Source organism: Engystomops pustulosus, chromosome 4, assembly GCF_040894005.1.
Source record: "Engystomops pustulosus chromosome 4, aEngPut4.maternal, whole genome shotgun sequence".
NCBI lineage: Eukaryota > Metazoa > Chordata > Amphibia > Anura > Leptodactylidae > Engystomops > Engystomops pustulosus.
Window position 1 is genome coordinate 22,831,281 of NC_092414.1, and position 20,533 is coordinate 22,851,813.

The following is a 20,533-nucleotide window of genomic DNA, read 5'->3' on the forward strand; positions in this document are numbered from 1 at the left end:
TCCTCCCCTTAAATAACTTACACACACCTCTTGTTCCTGCAGTATCGCCCCTTCTCTCCTTTTCTCAGGTACAGTCCTGTTTCCACTGAGCACTTATAAAATACAATTTCCGGAATATCTCCCCCTTCCTATATACATGCATCTTATATTCCCTGCCTGTAGATCTGCATAATCGCTTGGGGGACCAATACTGCATAGCCGTAGCCTTTAGGCGTGAATTTGTCACGTTTTTAAATCCATCCAAAACGCAATCTGCAGCTGTAAAGTGCGTATTTGTGGGCCGTGTATAATCCATATTTTACCCGTGTTGTGGCTGTATGTCTGCAAAGTTGGTCTGTGTATAATCCGTGTTCTCCAGGAAGCCAGTGACGGAGCTATGCTAGCCCAGCAACTAACCACAAAAACAGCCCGAAAACCTAGTACAAACGTGTGAAATCCGTTTTTTACAGCCCGATTGACTTCTATTGGACTGCCTGAAATATGCCACAAATATGGATTACAATAGGACATGCTGAGTTTTTTCCTCACGGACACTTGGTTCATACATGATGCTGAGGAATCCTCCGCTGTGAGTATGAGCCCAGAGCAATACCTGGAGCTATGAGACAGCCACAAAAAAAATTGCCGTAGTAACTGAGGAAAAAGCGATTGTGTTCAGGAGGGCCTAAAGTTGTATTACCTGACACAGCTAATGGAGAGGGGTGGTGCTGTTTCTGGAAGGAAGCAGACTGGTTTTCATAAGGGTGATGTCACACATGGCGTTTTTGGGACGCATGTGTTTTTAAAAAATGGATAGTTTTTATACGATCTGAAAATGGTCCAAAAATGGACTAAAAACGCCACGTTTGTCACCGGCCTTGATAGCCATGATAGCAAATATCAGGGGAGGTAAGGATTGTGTAGTTGGATGATACGGTTATCATTATGCTCCCTTCACACATCAGTATTCTGCTCAGTATTTGACATCAGTATTTGGAAGTCGAAACCAGAAGTGGATCCTAAACACAGATGATGAATATTTTTTCTATTCTACTTTGTCTTTCTAGGAGCAGCTCCTGCGTTTGAAACGCATTACAACAGCTGATGAGAGGTGATTTGCCTAATTACATTACCGTTTATGTTTGTTAACGCAATGCATTTACGATGCGTTTTGTAAACTGAAATGTTAACAGTAATGTAATTAGGCAAATCACCTCTCCTGAGAGCGCGTTCACATGTTCCGCTATCGTCGCGTTCATAACGCGACGCTAGCGCACAGTGGGCGGGGCTCGGGCCGATCACATATGCGTTTCCCGGGAAACGCATGCGATTATTAACCCGAACGCATGCGTTTCTCTGGAAACGCATATGCGATCGCCCCAAACTCTGCCCCCTGTGCGCTAGCGTCGCGTTATGAACGCGGCGCTAGCGAACGTGTGAACGCACCCTCAGCTGTTGTAATGCGTTTCAAACGCAATGAAAACGGAGGCCAAAATGCAACGTGTGAACACGCCCTTAAAGGCCACGTTCATGAGGTGCATTTAGAAACCGGGAGGCGTTCCTTCACTTAGACCAGTGCTTCTCAACCTGTGGGTCGGGACCCCAGTGGGGGTCAAACGACAAAAAACGGGGGTCGCCTAAAGCCATTGGAGCCACAATTTTACTGTGTTTTTACTGTGAGTTGCATGGTTTGGGGTCACCACAGCATGAGGACCTGTATTGTGGGGTCACAGCATTAGAAAGGTTGAGAACCACTGACTTAGACGCAAATGCTTGCAAATAGGAATGAGCAAAATGTGAACGTAGCCATCCATACATATGCACCTGCCTTTGACTTTGAAAACTGCATTTGAAAAACTGAACGTGTGAACGCACCCTTAGGCCGGCGCCACACAGGGCGCTTTGTCTGCGCTTGCAAACGCAAACGCAGACAAAGTCGCGCCCACCGGGGCGGGCCTCGGCCCGATCGCATCGGTGTTTCTATGGAAACGCCTGCGATCGGGAACGAGCCGCCGGTGTTTTGCGTTAATTTAACGCGAAACACCGGCGGCTCGTTCCCGATCGCAGGCGTTTCCATAGAAACGCCGATGCGATCGGGCCGAGGCCCGCCCCGGTGGGCGCGACTTTGTTTGCGTTTGCAAGCGCAGACAAAGCGCCCTGTGTGGCGCCGGCCTTAGTGTGTTACAATATTTCCAAAGATTGAGTTCTTCCTAGCATAGCTGCCCCTATCACAGCAAACACTCACAGAACACCTTTATTCAATGCCATTGAAATGAAAGCAGAGTTGTGATTCGGTTTTGACAGTTTTCTAACTTTTTTCGGTTTAGTTTTTATTATTTTTTTCTGTGCAAGCACAACCACTTTCCATTGTTTTAGACACTTGGTCCAAAATTCAGGATCCAGAGGAGTGTCTTTGTCATGGCCTCACTGAAATGTATTACCGCTATATTTGGGACCCATGTGATACAGACCCAACATGTTACTGTATGTAAGGAGAATAAAGAAGAGAATGGGGAAGACACACCTGCCCAGGTAATCCATACATTTGTGTTCCTCGGCATCTCAGCTGCAAATGTTTCCGATTTGGAGGGTCAGTAGGGAATGAGTAAGTGACTTACACCAGGTATCACTAAATTCCTTGGGCTGGAATACTTTGTCCATGTCCAGACCAGTTCAGCCAGTATTTCAGGTGTCGCTACATACCTAGAAACTGAGGTCGTTCTCTGGGTGAGGGTAATTACTAACGCATTGCTTCTCGGTGGTAACCGCGGGCACAGACTAGAAAGTATAGGATGTATTACATCCTCTTATGTTATAAGGAATATCAGTTACTCTATGAGATTCGTTGGGGCGTATTTGACCCCCGCTTGTCGGGTGATACCATAGAGGATTTCCATTGGATTACTATATAATTGTCCCTTACAAAGGTGATGTGACAATAGGGGACGGATCACAAGGACTCTAAACACTGGACACAATGGAAGCAGTGACTATTTAGTGTATTGTGACCTCTTTCTAGGTGATTTTTCTTGTGTACATAGTGAGGTGACACTTCTCACACGTATAGCACATTGTGATATAAGACACCTTACCCTTTATCCCAGCAGTACAATACAATACATGTGAATGGAGCCTTACAAAGCTGCAGCCTAATTTATACGTAGAACAGGTAGGGAATTTTGTAAAAGGTCTTGTAATGCTAAGAATCTGTGGAATATGTACATGGGCTTATTTGAGGAATGACGTATTGCTCATCAAAATCAGTGTGTCATGCACATAAAATATCCCAATATCCTATAAGTATCCTAATATTTTATGTATTACACATACTTCACTTGGCCTAAAGAATTGGGTCCCAAATAAAAAGTCCAAAAATATTCCAAAGTGATGAGTTATGTGTATATTAGGAGATAGGGGGCAATACCGACGTCACCTAGACCTATGTCATGTTTCTCCTTCCACTTTACTAATCTCTCCCTATTCGGAACAATTTTCTGATCACACTCTTCGAATATTGGTGCTCAGGAAGGGATTCCCACTCCAATGTATAATAAATAGAGATCCCAAAACTCATTTAGTGATATACAAAGATATCGCACAGATATCACACAATTCTTGGGCTACAATAAAGGTGGAATCTCTAAGGGTGAAGACACACGTGGCGTTTTTGGGCCGTTTTTACTAAGTGTGTTTTCAGATCGTAAAAAACGCATGCGTTAAAAAACATGCGTTTTTGTCCGGTTTTCCGAATTTGCGCAATTAAAAACGGACAAAAACGCATGCATTTTTTACTATCTAAAAACGCACTTAGTAAAAACGGCCCAAAAATGGCCTAAAAACGCCACGTGTGTCTTCACCCTAAGGGGTGTACCCTAAGGCCGGCGGCACACGTGGAGCTTTTGTCTGCGTTTGCAAACGCAAACGCAGACAAAGTCGCGCCCACCGGGGCGGGCCTCGGCCCGATCGCATCGGCGTTTTTATGGAACGCCGAGGCCTGCCCCGGTGGGCGCGACTTTGTCTGCGTTTGCGTTTGCAAGCGCAGACAAGAGTGCCACGTGTGGCGCCGGCCTAAGGGTGAAGACACACGTGGCGTTTTTGGGCTGTTTTTACTAAGTGCGTTTTCAGATTGTTAAAAACGCATCAGTTTTTGTCCGTTTTCCGAAATTGCGCAATGAAAAAGGACAAAAACGCATGCGTTTTCAAAACGCATGCGTTTTTAAAAAACGGATGCGTTTTTTAACGCATGCGTTTTTAACAATCTGAAAACGCACTTAGTAAAAACGCCCCAAAAACGCCATGTGTGTCTTCACCCTAAGGGCGCGTTCACACGTTGCGTTTTGGTCGCGTTTTCATTGTGTTTGAAACGCATATACAACAGCTGATGAGAGGTGATTTGCCTAATTACATTACCGTTTACGTTTGTAAACGCAATGTTAACGCATGCGTTAACAAAACGCATGCGTTAACGCGACGTTAACGCATGCGTTAACATTGCGTTTACGATGCGTTTTGTAAACTGAAACGTTAACAGTGATGTAATTAGGCAAATCACCTCTCCTCAGCTGTTGTATATGCGTTTCAAACGCAATGAAAACGCAGGTCAAAACGCAACGTGTGAACGCGCCCTCAGGGTGCTGTCACACGGTGCGTTCTTGGTGCATTTCTAAATGCACTGAAAACGCATGCACTTTTGCATGTTTACCATGTGTTTAGCTGGTTTGAATGTTTTTCCTAATTTGTGGAATTTTAACCCCTTAAGGACGCAGCCATTTTACAGCTTGAGGGCGCGTTCACACGTTGCGTTTTGACTTGCATTTTCATTGCGTCTGAAACGCATATACAACAGCTGAGGAGAGGTGATTTGCATAATTACATCACTGTTAACATTTCTGCTTACAAAACGCATCGTAAATGTGATGTTAACGCATGTGTTAACAACGTGTTAACATATGCGATTTGTTAACACATGCGTTAACATTGCGTTTGCAAACGTAAACGGCAATGTAATTAGGCAAATCGCCTCTCATCAGCTGTTGTATATGCGTTTCAAACGCAATGAAAACGGAACCAAAACGCAACGTGTGAACGCGCCCTAAGGCTCAGCCCCATTTTTTGGATTCTGACTTGCGTCGCTTTATACGGTTATAACTTTTGAACTCTGTTACTTATCAAAGTGATTCTGAGATTGTTTTTTTCCCCACATGTTGTACTTCATTTTAGTGTCAAATGTTTGTTGATAAGTTTTAAATTTATTTACAAAAAAAAAAAATTGTGAATTTTTTGAAAACTTTGCCATTTTCAAAATTCTAAATCATCGCGTTTTCAGGCAGATCGATTTACCACCTAAATAAATTGCTGAATAACATTTCCCATATGTCTACTTTACATCTTCATCATTTTTGAAATGTCTGGATAATTTATTTTGATTTACAAATCGAATATCGATGTTACGTATTTTTTTAGAATTGATTATTTTGGGGATAAATACTGTTTTGAATGAAATTTTAAATATTTAGCATTAAAACCATAATCAACCCATTTGATTTGAAATTTAGAATGGTCAAATTTTTTCAGTTATATGTTCATTTAGCCCTAAAATTTACACATTTCCAAAAGATAAAAAGAGAAAACCCATCTAAAATTTTGTTATGCAATTTCTCCCGAGTGCAGAGACCCCCCACATGTGGCCGTTACTTGTTTTATGGGCGCACAGCGAGGCGCAGAAGGGAAGGAGCGCCCTGCAGCTGCCAGGATTTTAGTTTCCTCATTTTATAGGCTATAACATTTTAGCTTTTTTCGTTATTGGGGCCATGTGACAACATTTTTTTTGCGGGATGAGATGCTTTTTCCAGTGTTACCATTTTCGGGTTGGTATCCCCTATTGTTGAAATTTTTTTTTTTTAGGTCAGGAGTAGAAAAGCATTAATTCTGTACTGGATTTTTTACTTTTTTTCGTGTTCACGGTATTGCCTTATAATCATGTTCTCTTTATGCTATGTGTCGATACGATTACAGAGATACCAGACTTGTATCATTTACTTTGATTCTACGGGTTGTTGCGGAAGCGTTGATACTATATATGTGGGGTTTGTGTTATGATTTAGACTTTTTGTGCATTATATATGTCTTATATGTTTTGTGGTTTATTAATTTATTTGTTATTAACTAACTTTTTAGCAATGAAAGCATATAGCAAGCCATAGCCATAGCAACGATTGGTTATATATACACTCACCGGCCACTTTATTAGGTACACCTGTCCAACTGCTCGTTAACACTTAATTTCTAATCAGCCAATCACATGGCGGCAACTCAGTGCATTTAGGCATGTAGACTTGGTCAAGACAATCTCCTGCAGTTCTCCCGAGCATCAGTATGGGGAAGAAAAGTGATTTGAGGCCTTTGAACGTGGCATGGTTGTTGGTGCCAGAAGGGCTGGTCTGAGTATTTCAGAAACTGCTGATCTACTGGGATTTTCACGCACAACCATCTCTAGGGTTTACAGAGAATGGTCCGAAAAAGAAAAAACATCCAGTGAGCGGCAGTTCTGTGGGCGGAAATGCCTTGTTGATGGCAGAGGAGAATGGGCAGACTGGTTCGAGCTGATAGAAAGGCAACAGTGACTCAAATCGTCAACCGTTACAACCAAGGTAGGCAGAAGAGCATCTCTGAACGCACAGTACGTCAAACTTTGAGGCAGATGGGCTACAGCAGCAGAAGACCACACCGGGTGCCACTCCTTTCAGCTAAGAACAGGAAACTGAGGCTACAATTTGCACAAGCTCATCGAAATTGGACAGTAGAAGATTGGAAAAACGTTGCCTGGTCTGATGAGTCTCAATCAACCGGAGGACCCAGAGGAAACCCATTATTAAGGAGTGCTGAAGAGGACCAGTATCTACCACTACATGGTCACTGTAAGGTGGTTATTTTGGTATACCTGGGTAGGGGACCCACTCAGGACCCCCCTTCATGCTGAACCCCATGCTACACCTCTGAGTCAGAGAATAAGTGATGGGAGATTCTCTCTGCTGGTACCAGGCCCTTTCACAGAGCAAGCGCCCTGCTGCATCACACATGATCCCCCGGGGATGCCAAGCATCACCGGGCACTGTACTTCTGCCATCTTTGTCAGGGTCAGACCAGCGCTCCATTATAAAGAGCGTTAAGGGACGACTGTTCTCATGAACGCCAGTGATCACTTTCACGCAAGGGTTTAGCCTGGGAAGAGCACTAGAAGCAAAATGTACTTGAGGTGGTCAACAACTTGTAAGCTCCTGTACCACTTAGGCTGCCTTCACACAGACATTTTATGTCCGCGGTATCGGACGCCTGTTCAGGTCAGATCCCAGAAGCTGAACACATTGCTCAGGTAGGGAATCCTTGCATCATACAGAAATATAATGCAAGGAGTCCCTGTCTGCTGGCCTAACTGCAGCGATGACAGTAACAACTATAACTGTCAACGGTACAGTTTTGCCAGCAGACAGGGGATCCTTGCATCACATTCAGTCCCGTGCAATGTGTTTGGTCCATGGTATTTGATGGAATCGGGTCCGATTCCACAGACAGAACATGTTCGTGTTCAGCCTTCCTTACTCTGCCTAAAATGTCATACAAATGATATGTTGTATTAGTTATTATGTACTGTTTCCGTCCTGACCGGCAGCATGAAGCGATTCAAGGAGCTGAAGCCTGTGATCAGTCGCCTGCCTCTGACATCGTTATTGTGCCAATGATTGGAAATAATCATGACCAATGATTTCCTAGCTCTGTCATAGCTTCTCTTCTGTGTACACTATGTACCAGGCTGCTTATCACATCAATGGCCACATTCTGAGATTACAAGCCGGATCCCTTTAAGATCTCTACATGAATGTGAAAAGAAGCAGGAAGTTTTTGCTCTCAGAGGTTTAATGTGTATGGGAAAGTGTCCACAGGAGAAGAATGGAGCTTTATTTGGTTGTTTGTGGATCTATAGTTATGGAGATGTCACTGGGCTCTATGTGGGGCTGGAGACCAGACATGACTTAAAAAGGGATTTCTGGGTTATAGATGGTAATGAATTATTCCATAGGTCCAACATTTCAAAAGACGAATTTCAAGGCCGCATTCACATATTGGGCTTGCATTGCGTCCTGAACACTTGGGGCCAAATAGCCCCCCGAATGCAGATGTGCTAGACCTCAGCACTTGGGTTCAGGAACTACCTCTGCATGTTTTGCCAAAACACATGTTGCTTGTTCCCAAAGTTGAAGCATTTAGGTCTAAACGCCTCTGTGTATGAACTATCACCCACCCCATCTGGTATAACTCCTCATTTGGGGAGTTTCTGAAAATGGAGGAGCCACAGTTCTGGTCCAATAGAGGCATTGCAACACTTAAAGACATACAAACCAAAGGGGAACTAAAAAGGTTTGATGTTCTTAGAGAGGAGTACTAGATACCGTATACCGCCTTTTACCCTGCGTCATGTATATGACTCCCAAAACCAAACCCTAGCTATGACAATATGGAGACTGGGAGTACTGGAGTCATTGCGGCTCCCACACGTGGCGTTTTTCAGTCAGTTTACCATGCCATACCGTATACCATCTATTAAGGGCGCGGTCACATGGGGGCGTTTTGGCTGCGTTTGCAAATGCTGTGGCTCGATTACATCTGCGTTTAACGCCACTGTAACAACTATAACTGTCAACGCTACAGTTTTGCCAGCAGACAGGGGATCCTTGCATCACATTCAGTCCTGTGCAATGTGTTTGGTCCATGGGATTTGACCTAAACACGGGTCCGATTCCACAGGCAGAACACATTAGTGTTTGGCCTTGCAGGGCGGGTCGCGGCCCGATCGCATGCGGCCCGCCCCAGTGGGTTGCGGTTTGGTCTGCGTTTGCAAACGCAGCCAAAACGCCCCGTGTGACCGCGCCTTTAATAGATGGTATACGGTATAGCATGGTAAACGATTGAAAAACGTCACGTGTGGCATCATCCTTACACCGAACATCATAGGCATGTCTTGGAAGGTCTACCAGGCCCGGAAGGTAATAGCAGCCAAATGGATTCAGCCGCACCCCCTAATAGTAAAGAACTGAAGGAGCGCCTGAATAATGCCTGAATTGATGCCATATGGGGCCCTTTGTTTGTCACACCCGGTCTCCCTTCTAGGTTTTTGCTGAACCCCTCTGTCATCTTGGGGTAGAAACAGGCAACGAATGGAATGAGTGCTGTATGTCTGTCTGTGGGGGTGGGGGTCAGCTAGGTCAATATATCAAGGAAAGACTGACTGAATGAATGGACACTTTGCTTCATCAAATGGACTCGTGAAGAATTGTGCTGGGAATGGGGGGTGTTGGGGTTTGGGGGGAGGAAGGGGAGTCTGTTGTGTTCTTGTTCTTGTAAATGGAAAATTTGATGTCGGAATTTAATAAACAGGATCCAATAAAAAAAAAAAAAAGCCAATAGCAACTAATTATGATGATGATTAGAGAGTTTGAAAAGTGAAAGCTGTGCTGTGATTGGTAGATAAGGTAAAACCTACCACTTACCACACGTCCATTTATGAGAATTTAACTTTCTTTTTATTCACAAGCGAAGAAGCTAAATAATTTAAACAAAAGAACTAATGTCATTTGACCAACCAAAGAAAAAACAAAAAAAAACCATAAAAAAAGTTTTCACAAAACATGAATACAATTTTGTTAAAAGGTAATAATAATAAAAATATATCAATGATAAAATATGGGTGTGTATGACGGGCCGGTAGTGGGTGACACCGCCCGCCTGCCCCCACAATAGTAAACTGAACCCACCCACAACAAGTAGATAAATTGGCGAAATAGTCTTCAAGCGCAGATAAGATTACCACAACACTGTACAGTCACAATAAATAGGGCAGTCAACAAGTTTGTGGTTGGACACTGACCGAACCACAATTAAAGGGGTCCTCTGGAATGTACAACTAAAGCTAGGATGTGCTTGGGTTTATATGTGCCAAAGTCGTATGGAGGGAAGATGGCTGTAGGCGCTGTGTCACAGCCGGTCCATAGAACTACGGGGATACACATGCCTTCAGCAGGGTTCTCCAGTTTTGGACCTTCGGGGTCCTGAAGGATCAAAGAAACAGAGATGGCAATGGGCCTCTGTAAGAATCATCTTCTTAAATATCTTATAGAGCCATCCCTTTAATAGTAGGAAAATGCTTTTAAGGAGACAGTGGGCCCCTTTACCTACCAGGTACATCCACCTCTGTACAGGGCAAATACTACAAAGGCCAAGCAGATCCTATAGTCTTTCCCCGGACTAATGTCTATGTATAGTAGGTCAAAAAATACTCAAAACTCAAACCAGTATAAAACCATTGATACTGCTCTGTCATCACGAGACCTCGGCAAGCTCTGGTGGTGATTGTCACCACAGACCCTGATAGGAGTGATAGTCAACGCGCACCCCTTTACATGGCTACTTCCTGTACAGTCCTGTTGTTTCCATAGTATCATGAAGGTGTACGGCGAAAACAGGAAGAACATGCACCACAACATTATGGAATTCATCAAAATCGTCCATTGGGTGTAGTCTGCGCCCCTTCAGCAGGTGGTGGCCAGTGACTGGTGGATGGGCGGCTGGAAGCATCGCACGTGCTCCACCGTGGAGCTGTCGCTCTCCACCGATTTCATGTATTTGTTCAGAACGGCAAAGATTTCGTTGTTCAGGATCTGGTACTTCCGTATTCGGTCTGCCATTTTCTTCAGTGGCTGAAGGAGATGAATGAGATCAGTGGTTAACACCTTGGTGACTGGCTTAAAGGGGCTGTCCTGTGGTTGGAAAACATTGCTGCTTTCTTCCATAAACAGTGCCACGCATGACCACGGCTAGTGTTTTGTACTGCAACTAAGCTCCACTCATTATTATATGTGTGAGCTGCTATACTCGTGTAAACCATATTTTTTGTGGGACAATCTGTAGTTTTTAAAGGCACCATTGTGGTGTTTATGAAACTTATCACATTTTATCAACTCTTTCTGGGGACAAGCACGTTGACTATTGTCTACTGGAGGTAAGCATTGTGACAATCAGGTATTAGGACAGACACTGTGACTATTGGTTACCGGGTGCAGGCCCTGTGACTGTTGCCTATTGTGAAGGCAGGTAATATCATTACTGGCTACTGTGGAGAAGGTGCTGTGACTATTGGCTACTGTGGAGGAGGCGCTATGACTATTGGCTACTGTGGAGGAGGCGCTGTGACTATTGGCTACTGTGGAGGCGGTGCTGTGACTATTGGCTACTGTGGAGGCGGTGCTGTGACTATTGGCTACTGTGGAGAAGGTGCTGTGACTATTGGCTACTGTGGAGGAGGTGCTGTGACTATTGGCTACTGTGGAGGAGGTGCTGTGACTATTGGAAACTGGGGAGAGGCACTGTGACTAATCGCTACGTGGGGCAAGCATTGTGACTATTTCCACTATCGGGGCATAACTATGATCTCTAGGGGAACAATAATACACTATTAAATTTGTCATAAGAAGGTGGAGGGCATGATGATAAAATGAGGAACCTAAATTTTTTGTGATGCTAAATCTTCAGAGGCGAGTTCCGGCTGGAAGAAGCTGACAAATCCTCCAGAAAGAAGATGAAAGTGAAATCTTTTGATCAAAGATGTCATGTGTGAGTACACAATAGCTCACGATTCTGCGCTCATTTGGATTTACATTTCCAATGCATTGAGCAAAATGAATCACCAAACGCATATGTGATTTGTAAGTAGCAACATGTGTTTTGTCTTTTAACATTAAAAGTAATGACTAATAATGTCACACACTACACGCATGTTACTACTAAGAAAATGTATTTGAGATGAAGCATTTTGTCCAATGCGTTTTAAAACACAAGGCAAACGCATTTCTAATGCTAGCAGTGGATCATTGGAGAGATGACTCCTGGGTCCAGCGCTGCTCTTGTCTAGTAACATGCTAGGGGTTATGGGCAGAGGCAACAGCTTGAAGGCACCAATAAGGGGCGTAAGCACTGAGAGTGCCTAGGACAGCATGACTACGAAATACGTCCTTGGCTGTCCTGGACATCCCCTTAAAATGTATCATGGCTTATTCTAGTTATTATGCTGATATGTTAAAAAGATATCTTTTTCTATTAAGCGCCCTCTTGAAATGCCTACTTACCACATTTTTTATAATTTCATCCTTCCCATCCTGCCTCTGGACTTTGAGAAGGTGATAGCAAAAGTCAAAGAGGTCGAAGCGGCGCTGCTGACCAAGTAGCACAATGATGGCGCATCCGGCCCAGTTCAGCCCATCTCCAAAGCATTGCCTAAATAAAACACCAAAGTATAAGATGTTAAGATTTTCTGGCCCTTAAATATTACAATCGATAAAGGGAACCTGTCATCAGGAACTGGCCTAAAAAACTACAACCAGTATGTTATCAATCAGCTGAACACCTTCCAGATCATATTACTTTCATAGCCCAGCATGTTTCCATCACCCAAAAAATCAACTTTGAAATGAAGTATACTGGTAGTAAAGTCAAGGAGGTGGAGAGTTTAACAGTGAAGTCAAGTTCTCCCCACCTCTAACACCTCCTTCCTCGACTTACATCATGCAACAGACTTTAGGAGACCTGGTTAGTGATGTCTCTGGGTTCAGAACCATCAATTACCGTGAAGGAGCTTTCTGAGACAGGGAGAGCTTGAATTCAGTGTTAAACTCTCCACCTCCTTTACTTTATAAAACAAATTTGCATTCACTTTAAAGTTCATTTTCTAGATGATGCTACCACCCTGGGTCATGAAAGAAATATGATCTGGAAGGTGTTCAGATGCTTCACAACACACTAGTAGTTGTATATTAGGTATATTTCTGCTGACAGGTTCCCTTTAAAGGGACTGTCCAGTTTATACAATTCTCCTACAAATAAAATGATCATAGTTTGCTTCATTACAGGAAAATAAAGTACAGGCAGTCCCCGGGTTACGTACAAGATAGGTTCAGTAGGTTTGTTCTTAAGTTGAATTTGTATGTAAGTCGGAACTGTATATTTTATAATTGTAACCCCAGACAAATTTTTTTTGGTCTTTGTGACAATTGGATGTTAAAAATGTTGGGTTGTCATAAGAACCAGGATTACCAATAAAGCTTCATTACAGACACCTTTAATAACTGTTGGAGCTGTTTATTGTAGCCTGGGGGTAAAGTACAGTAAATTACCAGAGATCCGTTTGTAACTGGGAGTCATCTGTAAGTCGGGTGTTCTTAAGTATGGGACCGCCTGTATTACGTAATGCCCAAGAAAGTTATGAAACATTTATGAATGTCGCCTCCTAGTGCTGGACCTCAGCTTCCTATAGAATAAATGGCGCAGCTACTTACTCTGCTGTAAACTCATTGGTCCCCACAGGAATACAGTACACAAACTGCATGGCGCTCCAGAGTCGGTGAAACTCCACACATTCGTCCACATGCATCACTCCGTTAGTGGGGGGAGGGCCCCGCCATATTGGGTCCTGCAAGTAGCTGCGTATCCGAGTCAGGATAACTTCAAACATGGAGAGTCCGCAGCATAGTCTTTCCTTGGTCAATAGGTCACCTTCCCTGGCGATGGCAATTTGCTGTAAGAAGAGACTTCATTGAGTACATTTTAGCTGTAACATATTTCCAACACCTCCTTTCTCCATAGAAGTGCTTCTAAGTAGCCTTTCATCCCCCACATTATTAATTTTTGAATAGTTTCATAATTGGAGGAACTCTATAAGGTTTGCATTCTTACATGTGAGGTACCTATCCTCAGCTGATGACTTCCATACCTGTGGTGTGCCCAGTCTCTCAATCAACGGGACAAGATGCAGTGGAGCATACTTGGCTTCAAGCCTCTTCATCCTCACCTCCAGACGTTCACCCTCTAAGAAAGATCCAAATATGAGTACAGCATGACTCTACAACACAGACATGGATGAGATCTGTGGGGGCTGGCGGGTCAACTTCTGCCAGACCGAACAGGCTACAATTCTCCAGAAGAAGAACAGCTCCATATATTGTGTAGTCTCCGTGTCTTTCAAGTGAGTGCAAGAGACCTGCAATACCCTTCACAGCCACTACACAATGAATAAAGCTGCCCAATGGACCCTTTAAATCAGCTGTGCATGGATGTAGGACCCAAGATTGGACATACCTTTGATGAACACTCGCGGTAGGATGTTCTGAAATGGTGCTGCGTGAAGCAGATCACATACCTCTTCCTGGGACTGAGGATAGAAGCAAGAAAAAAAAAATATATACGGTGGTGCTCTTACATTAGTAATAATGGACTTCTGGTTAATTGTGAGTCTGCACATGGACATGATTTCAGATCACGAATCCAGGTGCAACTCAACAATTACTAGAAAATTGTAAAAAGTTAGCAGGACCACTAACACTAGTTCTGCATTGGGCACCATGATTGAGTGAGGTGCATTCTGATGCCGCTCTATCATCTAGCATCTCTGTCATCATCTATCATTCATACCAGGGGATAGAAATCTGTCCTGCTCCTGGAAACATAACACAGCATTAAACTAAACTGTAATGGGGGAAGAATTTATAGGACTGGTAGACCTGAAATCTGGTGTACAGGCCCAAAACAAGCACAATTCCTGGTGCACAGTATGGAAGGGTTTGCTCCCAATGGCTAATTGGGCACTAGCTATAGCCTGCGCCGATGGGGATGTCTACACCAGTTCGGGCCTGAGAACTGCCCTGCTGACACGGCACAGCCTGGCACTATGTGATATGATTAATCTCCCCCAAGCTGTGCATCTTTGTGTCCATCACAAGTTCCCACTAAATAGGCATTGATTTATCCGGCAGAGGGGTTTTCATTATACATACAATAAATATACACCACTGACTGCAAGCAGAGATCTTGAATCTTATGAGGAGTTGATATAGATACATTACACATTTTTTTTTAAACTCAGGTTTATGAGGTTCTCACCAGAGCTTGTTCGATGAGCAGACAGAAGAGCACTGCGTTGCCCACTTCTCTCAGGCTCTGGAACACGTCAGTCTTCAGCTCGGCGTACTCAATGATGTCCTTCAGCTGATGATGGAAGAACTCCAGGATACCTACAAGTCATCAATACATAGTAGACCATGAGAGACTATGGTCTACTATGTCCTTCTAAAAGAAGCCTCAATAAGTTCAATCTGCTTTTACCTGGAGATCCATACTCATGGCGAGGCAGGCGACATATTTTTGGCATGACCTCAATGAGAGTCTTTACATACTGCAATACGGTACCCTGAAGCTGTAAGAAGGAACACAGAAATATATAACAATCCTAACACCAAAGAGTAACAACATTAGACTAATAACATCTTCCACAGCAAAATAAGTTCAATATAATTATATTTTCTTAATTTACAAAAATTCTGAATCGCGTTGCTCCCCATCTTACCAGACTTTTCACAATCTTCAGTAGTTCCTCCATCACCACAGCAATCCCCTGGTATCCCAGTAAGCGGCAGATGGTTTTGAAATGTGGGGGACCCACAAAATTTCTGTATGAACTGTAGATGTGGCTGTAGGCTATATTGAGAGGCTACAGTAAAGGATTAAATAAAATGTAATTGAAATCTCAATGTAAAGTCATTAAAACAAACAACTTCTGTAAAAGGAAAAACTGACCTTTGAGCCATACAGATAATAAGGCTGGACATTGGCTGGCTTGTCTCTCTGCGGCTCCTGTGTGAAGGGGATAGCTGTACGGACGAACCTGCAAAAGGGGAGGGAAAGGGTTTAACTCTGACTAATTGATTAAAATTTAATAGATTAACTAAATAAACTATACAATGAAGCCTAAACATGGATAGGTCATCAATTTCAATAAGATCAGTGTGAAACCGACACCTTGCACCTCCACTAATAAGCTGTTTATTGGGCCCATAATGGGTTTGCTACAAAGTCCCATTTCCTGAGAGATGAGATGCAATACCACAGCACAGCCACTAAACAATGGATGGAGCTGTCCCCTTTTAGCTCCATCCATTAAGTAGCAGATGCTGCCAGTGGCCCTGTATGATGTGCTCTAACATCTCCACATCTCCAATATCCTATAAATAGGGTCACCAATAAGTTTCAGCATTAAAGAGGTTGTACCGATACAATTGTTATCCCCTATCCACAGGATGACGCTGTTAGGTCTGTCTGCAGATACCCCCACTGATCATAAGACCGGACCCACTCCATTCAATACTGTTTGAGCATTGGAAATTGCTGAGATCAGCATCTGCTGAGTGTCAGGTATCTCTGACACTCCTATTAAATATTCGATACAGGAGATAGTTGAACATTGTCCTTCTCAATTCCCAATGTTCCCATGGAGCGGCTGTACTCATTCCTAACCTGCAGTTTCATTCAGTGAGAACAGTAGCCCATTTTCATGATCGGTGGGGTCCCAGAAGTTGGAGCCCCACTAATCAGATTGTTATCGCATATCCTGTGGGTACAATGGAACTTGGTAAAACCCTTTTAACTGCCCCAGCAAAACACCAGTGATTGCAGTCTGTCCAGAACCCACCGGTTGGTTGAGCCATTGTAGCAATAGTTTGGTAAGAAGTCAAAGTTGAGCTCCCAAAAGACATGCAGAGTGTTTCTTCCATATGGCGCGGACACGTTGTGATTGGCCTCTCTGAACATGGCGTCAAAGCTGTCCAGCGTTAAATGCTTGGAAAGGAGTCTGTGCGTCAGCCGGTTGATGTCTAGAAGCCATTCCAGTTCCTGGAGACATGGATGGGAGGTCATGCAATGGGGGAAGCAATCGTTTAAAATCATTGTCAATTTGAGTATACATTTCCAGGAAGTGTAAGAGAGGAACAGAACAGAGCAAAGATTTAAGAGAGGAAGCTCTGGGTTCTGCCAGATGTGTAGTAAAATATACATTTCAGCAGGATTGCTGTGTATTATTACAGATAATATACACTCACCACAATAGAGGTCAGATCTTCACTCTCAAAGCGACTGATGGCATGATCCAGAGATTTGTACATGGCGGCTGAGATTCTCTGGGTGATCAGTCTGTTCAGGTCAATAGATCGTCCCAGCAGCTGTAAGGAAGATATATACGGATATGAGATTTCAGGCACAGGTATATATTTATATCTCTATGCACTAAGATAAAGGCAGTAATATAAATGCACACACCTGTACATGTCGCTGCTTTAGCAGTGTCTCGTAGCGATTGGATGGCGGGTACGGAATGATCACTCCATAGTTCTTACATTCCGCCCGGAAGCGTTTATCCAGCAGGACACTGAAAGTTGTAAATAATGTTGGAAATATGTCCAGGTAATGGACATAATGGATGCATGAATGAATTTGTGCACGCCTCTTTAAGGGGTTGTATAAGATTTATAAAAAGTGCATTACTCCAGAGACAGCGCCTCTCCATGGGATGTGGCTGGAATTGCAGTTCAGCACCATAAAAGTGAACGGGGCTGAAACGCTATACCATACATAGCCTATGGGTATGTGTGGCGCTGTATCTGGGGCTCTGCTTCTCAGTTTTTGGACAATATCTTTTAAATAAATGAGGCATAATAAAAAATACTGTATAATTTGGCAATTTAAAAGACTATAGAAGTCTATACCTCCCAGACATGGCCTTGTAGTAAGCGAAAATCTGATCTGATAACTTGTAGACAAACTGGTCAAAGCACAAATTTACCTGGAATAGAAGGAAAAAAAAATAGCCCACATAATGCTGAATCTTAAAAATCATCAGTATAGTCATGTATCACATGTTTAACACAACAGGAACAGAGGTGACCACTTACCTCAGCTTCAATTTCATCATAGAGAAACTGCTTCTTAAACTTGGTCAAAGCATAATAGGCACTGTCATTATACAGGTCAAGGGGATACAGAACGTACCTGGGGACGAAATAGATTGTACAAGTGATTTATCTAATATGCAAGTCTTTGTATGTAGAAATACAGCCCACTCCAATGAAAAAGGTGTACTGCATAGTAAAGCAACTACATGTATATCCGTAGTTATAAGTTAATGATAACATGTCTGGCTAAATGCAGCCTCCACTAGAGGGAGCATAAAAGTGTCCAGAAATCCAATAGATAGATTAAAATAATATAAAAAAATACTTGCCTACCCCCACTGCTCCCTTCCTGAAATCTGGGTCCCCTTTCCACCTCTTTTGTTCCCATCCAGACTGGGTGTGGGGAGGTTGCTATGACTTCTATGGGCCTAACATTGGCCTCAATCGGCTGCAGTAACATCACTGTCAGTGCACATGTGACCACTGAAGAAAGTTATTGGCCCACTGTGGACATAGGAGCCTCACTACTTCTAGTCTAGATAGGACTAAAAGTGGAGAGAATGTGGGTTGCACCCCAGGAACGGAGCCAGAGGAAGGTGAGTATGCCTTCTTTATTTTGTACCTTCCCTGGCCACCAATTTTTCTAATTAACCAAGGAAATCCCTTTAAGGCATTCTGTTTTCATTTAGGATTCATTGTATAAACAGTATACAGCAAGCGCCCTCTTGTGTCAGTTCTAAGTAATAGTCATCGCTATAGGGGATAGTTCCTAAGCTAAATGCACCAGAGTCTTTCATTTTATACAGTGACATTTTAAGTCTAGTCCCAATATGAGATCCACGAGGCAGACGTGGTTGTGTAGCTCACATAGCAAAAGCAAAGTGATTGTACCAGTATTATGGTGGAGAACATCTCCACCATCACTTACTCCATCATAGAAGGCTCCTTGGTCTCCAGGATGTGGTCAGTCAGGATCCAAGGCATGGACATCTCGATGGGGAACTGAATGCGTCGTCCCATAGTAAGTTCAAGGAAGAATTCTCTGAACCAGAGCTGGGACAGGTCACAACATTGCTGGAGGGCTTCTGTAATGAGGGGAAAAGTTATAACTCCAATATATAAAATAATTTTCATTGTAGTCACACCAATGTATGCAGAAGGCTGCGGTGGTCACCTGGGCAGGGAGCATTCAGGGCCGTAACTCACAGCATCATAGTCATCTATGATGCAAGGAGTCCTGTAATGTAAAAACACTTTCCGTACTCCATTGATGACTCTGATGCTGTGTTCCGTCTGAGGCTGCATTCACACAAATGTTTGTGCTCCGTGCTGGCACACGTCGGCGCACGGGAGAGGAGGAGCGGGTGAGTGCTGCTCCCCCCAGCCGCTGTCCACAAAGATACATGGCGCACGGCGCCATAATATGAGGAAGAATAGGACATGTCCTATCTTTTCCCCAGGTACGGAATGATGCGGTGCCGTACGGAATGGTTGTGTGAATGTTGCTTGAGAATTAGGTCTAACATATGGTCCGCATGCCTACAGCCGGTCTATTGGAACCACACCCAAAATTTTTGCCCCTACGCACCGCTGAAGTTGAGCAGGTGAGTGAAGAAGAAGGAGTGTTTGTGAAACTCCTCGATAGCTTGTACGATTGGTCCGTCCAGACTGCTGCGTAATGTCTTCTTAGAGCCGCTCTTATCGGCTATGAGGGACTCCAGCATTGTGCGCACCATGTACAACTAGAAGGGTGAGGAGAGACAAGATATTAAGTATACAGAGTAAAGGTAGCTTCTATATACATATAAAGTACAAATACAAAATACTAGAGTGTTTTAGGAAGTAGGTCGCAGTTAATAGCAGCTATAAGGACTTTTTTTTTTGTTTTCTGTGGGAGGTTGTTGTGGGCATGCTCTGTGACCTGCAGGGAAGGGGAAGAGAAAATGTACTGTGCCTGTAGATAATAGATGTGTTGTCTTAAGTTGTAACCTTGTCTGTGGTCATAATAAAGTGATCTTTGCAAAACAGGAAGTGTCAGACTATTTATACAAATGTCCTACAGACCTGTGTGCTTGAGGGCCCCACTGCTCTACGAGGGACTTTGATATCAAAGCCACCTTTGGGGTCCTTCTCTCCTCGTAGACATGGGTCATTGGGGGGCTCGCGGCCTGCTTCCCAGTCACAGATTGTCTTACGAATCGCTTGCAAAACACTAAGAAAACACAAAACATTTATTCAATTCAACAGTTATATATAATACATATGTCCACAAAACTTCAGCCATTTTGATTTGGCACATGAGGTCCATGCCTAGGGACCCCGACTATCCTCTTCTCAGGGTCAGAACAACATAATGGTTGACATATTGTAAACTGTGATGCTATATTTATTTCCATTGCTTTACAAATGATATAGTTCTAATTTCATGTTAGTTGGCAGTCATTTTTGGGCATTCTGTGCCTTGGGGGTCCCCTGCCCCCTCTGCCCTTTCTCCCGCAGCTCTCACCTTATCAGCACATTCTTCTTTTTGCGCACGGCCTGGCGGAGAGGCTCTCGTAGGGTACTCTGAGCAAAGTCTTGAAGAGCGGCGTATATGGTGTTTCTGATGGCTTGGTTGAATACACTTTCCATGCGGCCCATGAGGACCTGCAGACCCTTTACCATGGCAATCACCTAAAAGGAAATTTACCATAAATGTATGTTTATATGTAATAGCCTGGTGTTGATATAAA

At 43.5% G+C, this 20,533-nt stretch overlaps 1 protein-coding gene across 2 annotated transcripts in view; it reads right to left on the reverse strand.

The window, feature by feature from the left end:
- Positions 1-9,569: 9,569 nt before the first annotated feature.
- The window catches only part of CYFIP2 (cytoplasmic FMR1 interacting protein 2), a 34,751-nt gene continuing 23,787 nt past the window's right edge, over positions 9,570-20,533 (reverse strand). For both annotated transcript variants that reach the window (XM_072145496.1, XM_072145497.1), the window contains exons 15-32: positions 20,308-20,474; positions 19,866-20,013; positions 19,390-19,543; positions 18,730-18,886; positions 17,802-17,898; positions 17,616-17,692; positions 17,170-17,278; positions 16,953-17,072; positions 16,547-16,746; positions 15,655-15,742; positions 15,425-15,568; positions 15,184-15,274; positions 14,962-15,092; positions 14,161-14,233; positions 13,796-13,890; positions 13,362-13,600; positions 12,156-12,303; positions 9,570-10,730 (exon numbers count right to left, since the gene is read on the reverse strand). In XM_072145496.1, the coding sequence (XP_072001597.1) occupies positions 10,563-10,730; positions 12,156-12,303; positions 13,362-13,600; positions 13,796-13,890; positions 14,161-14,233; positions 14,962-15,092; positions 15,184-15,274; positions 15,425-15,568; positions 15,655-15,742; positions 16,547-16,746; positions 16,953-17,072; positions 17,170-17,278; positions 17,616-17,692; positions 17,802-17,898; positions 18,730-18,886; positions 19,390-19,543; positions 19,866-20,013; positions 20,308-20,474 (2,406 nt within the window). In that variant the 3' untranslated portion in view covers positions 9,570-10,562. The remainder of the gene's footprint in view (positions 10,731-12,155; positions 12,304-13,361; positions 13,601-13,795; positions 13,891-14,160; positions 14,234-14,961; positions 15,093-15,183; positions 15,275-15,424; positions 15,569-15,654; positions 15,743-16,546; positions 16,747-16,952; positions 17,073-17,169; positions 17,279-17,615; positions 17,693-17,801; positions 17,899-18,729; positions 18,887-19,389; positions 19,544-19,865; positions 20,014-20,307; positions 20,475-20,533) is intronic.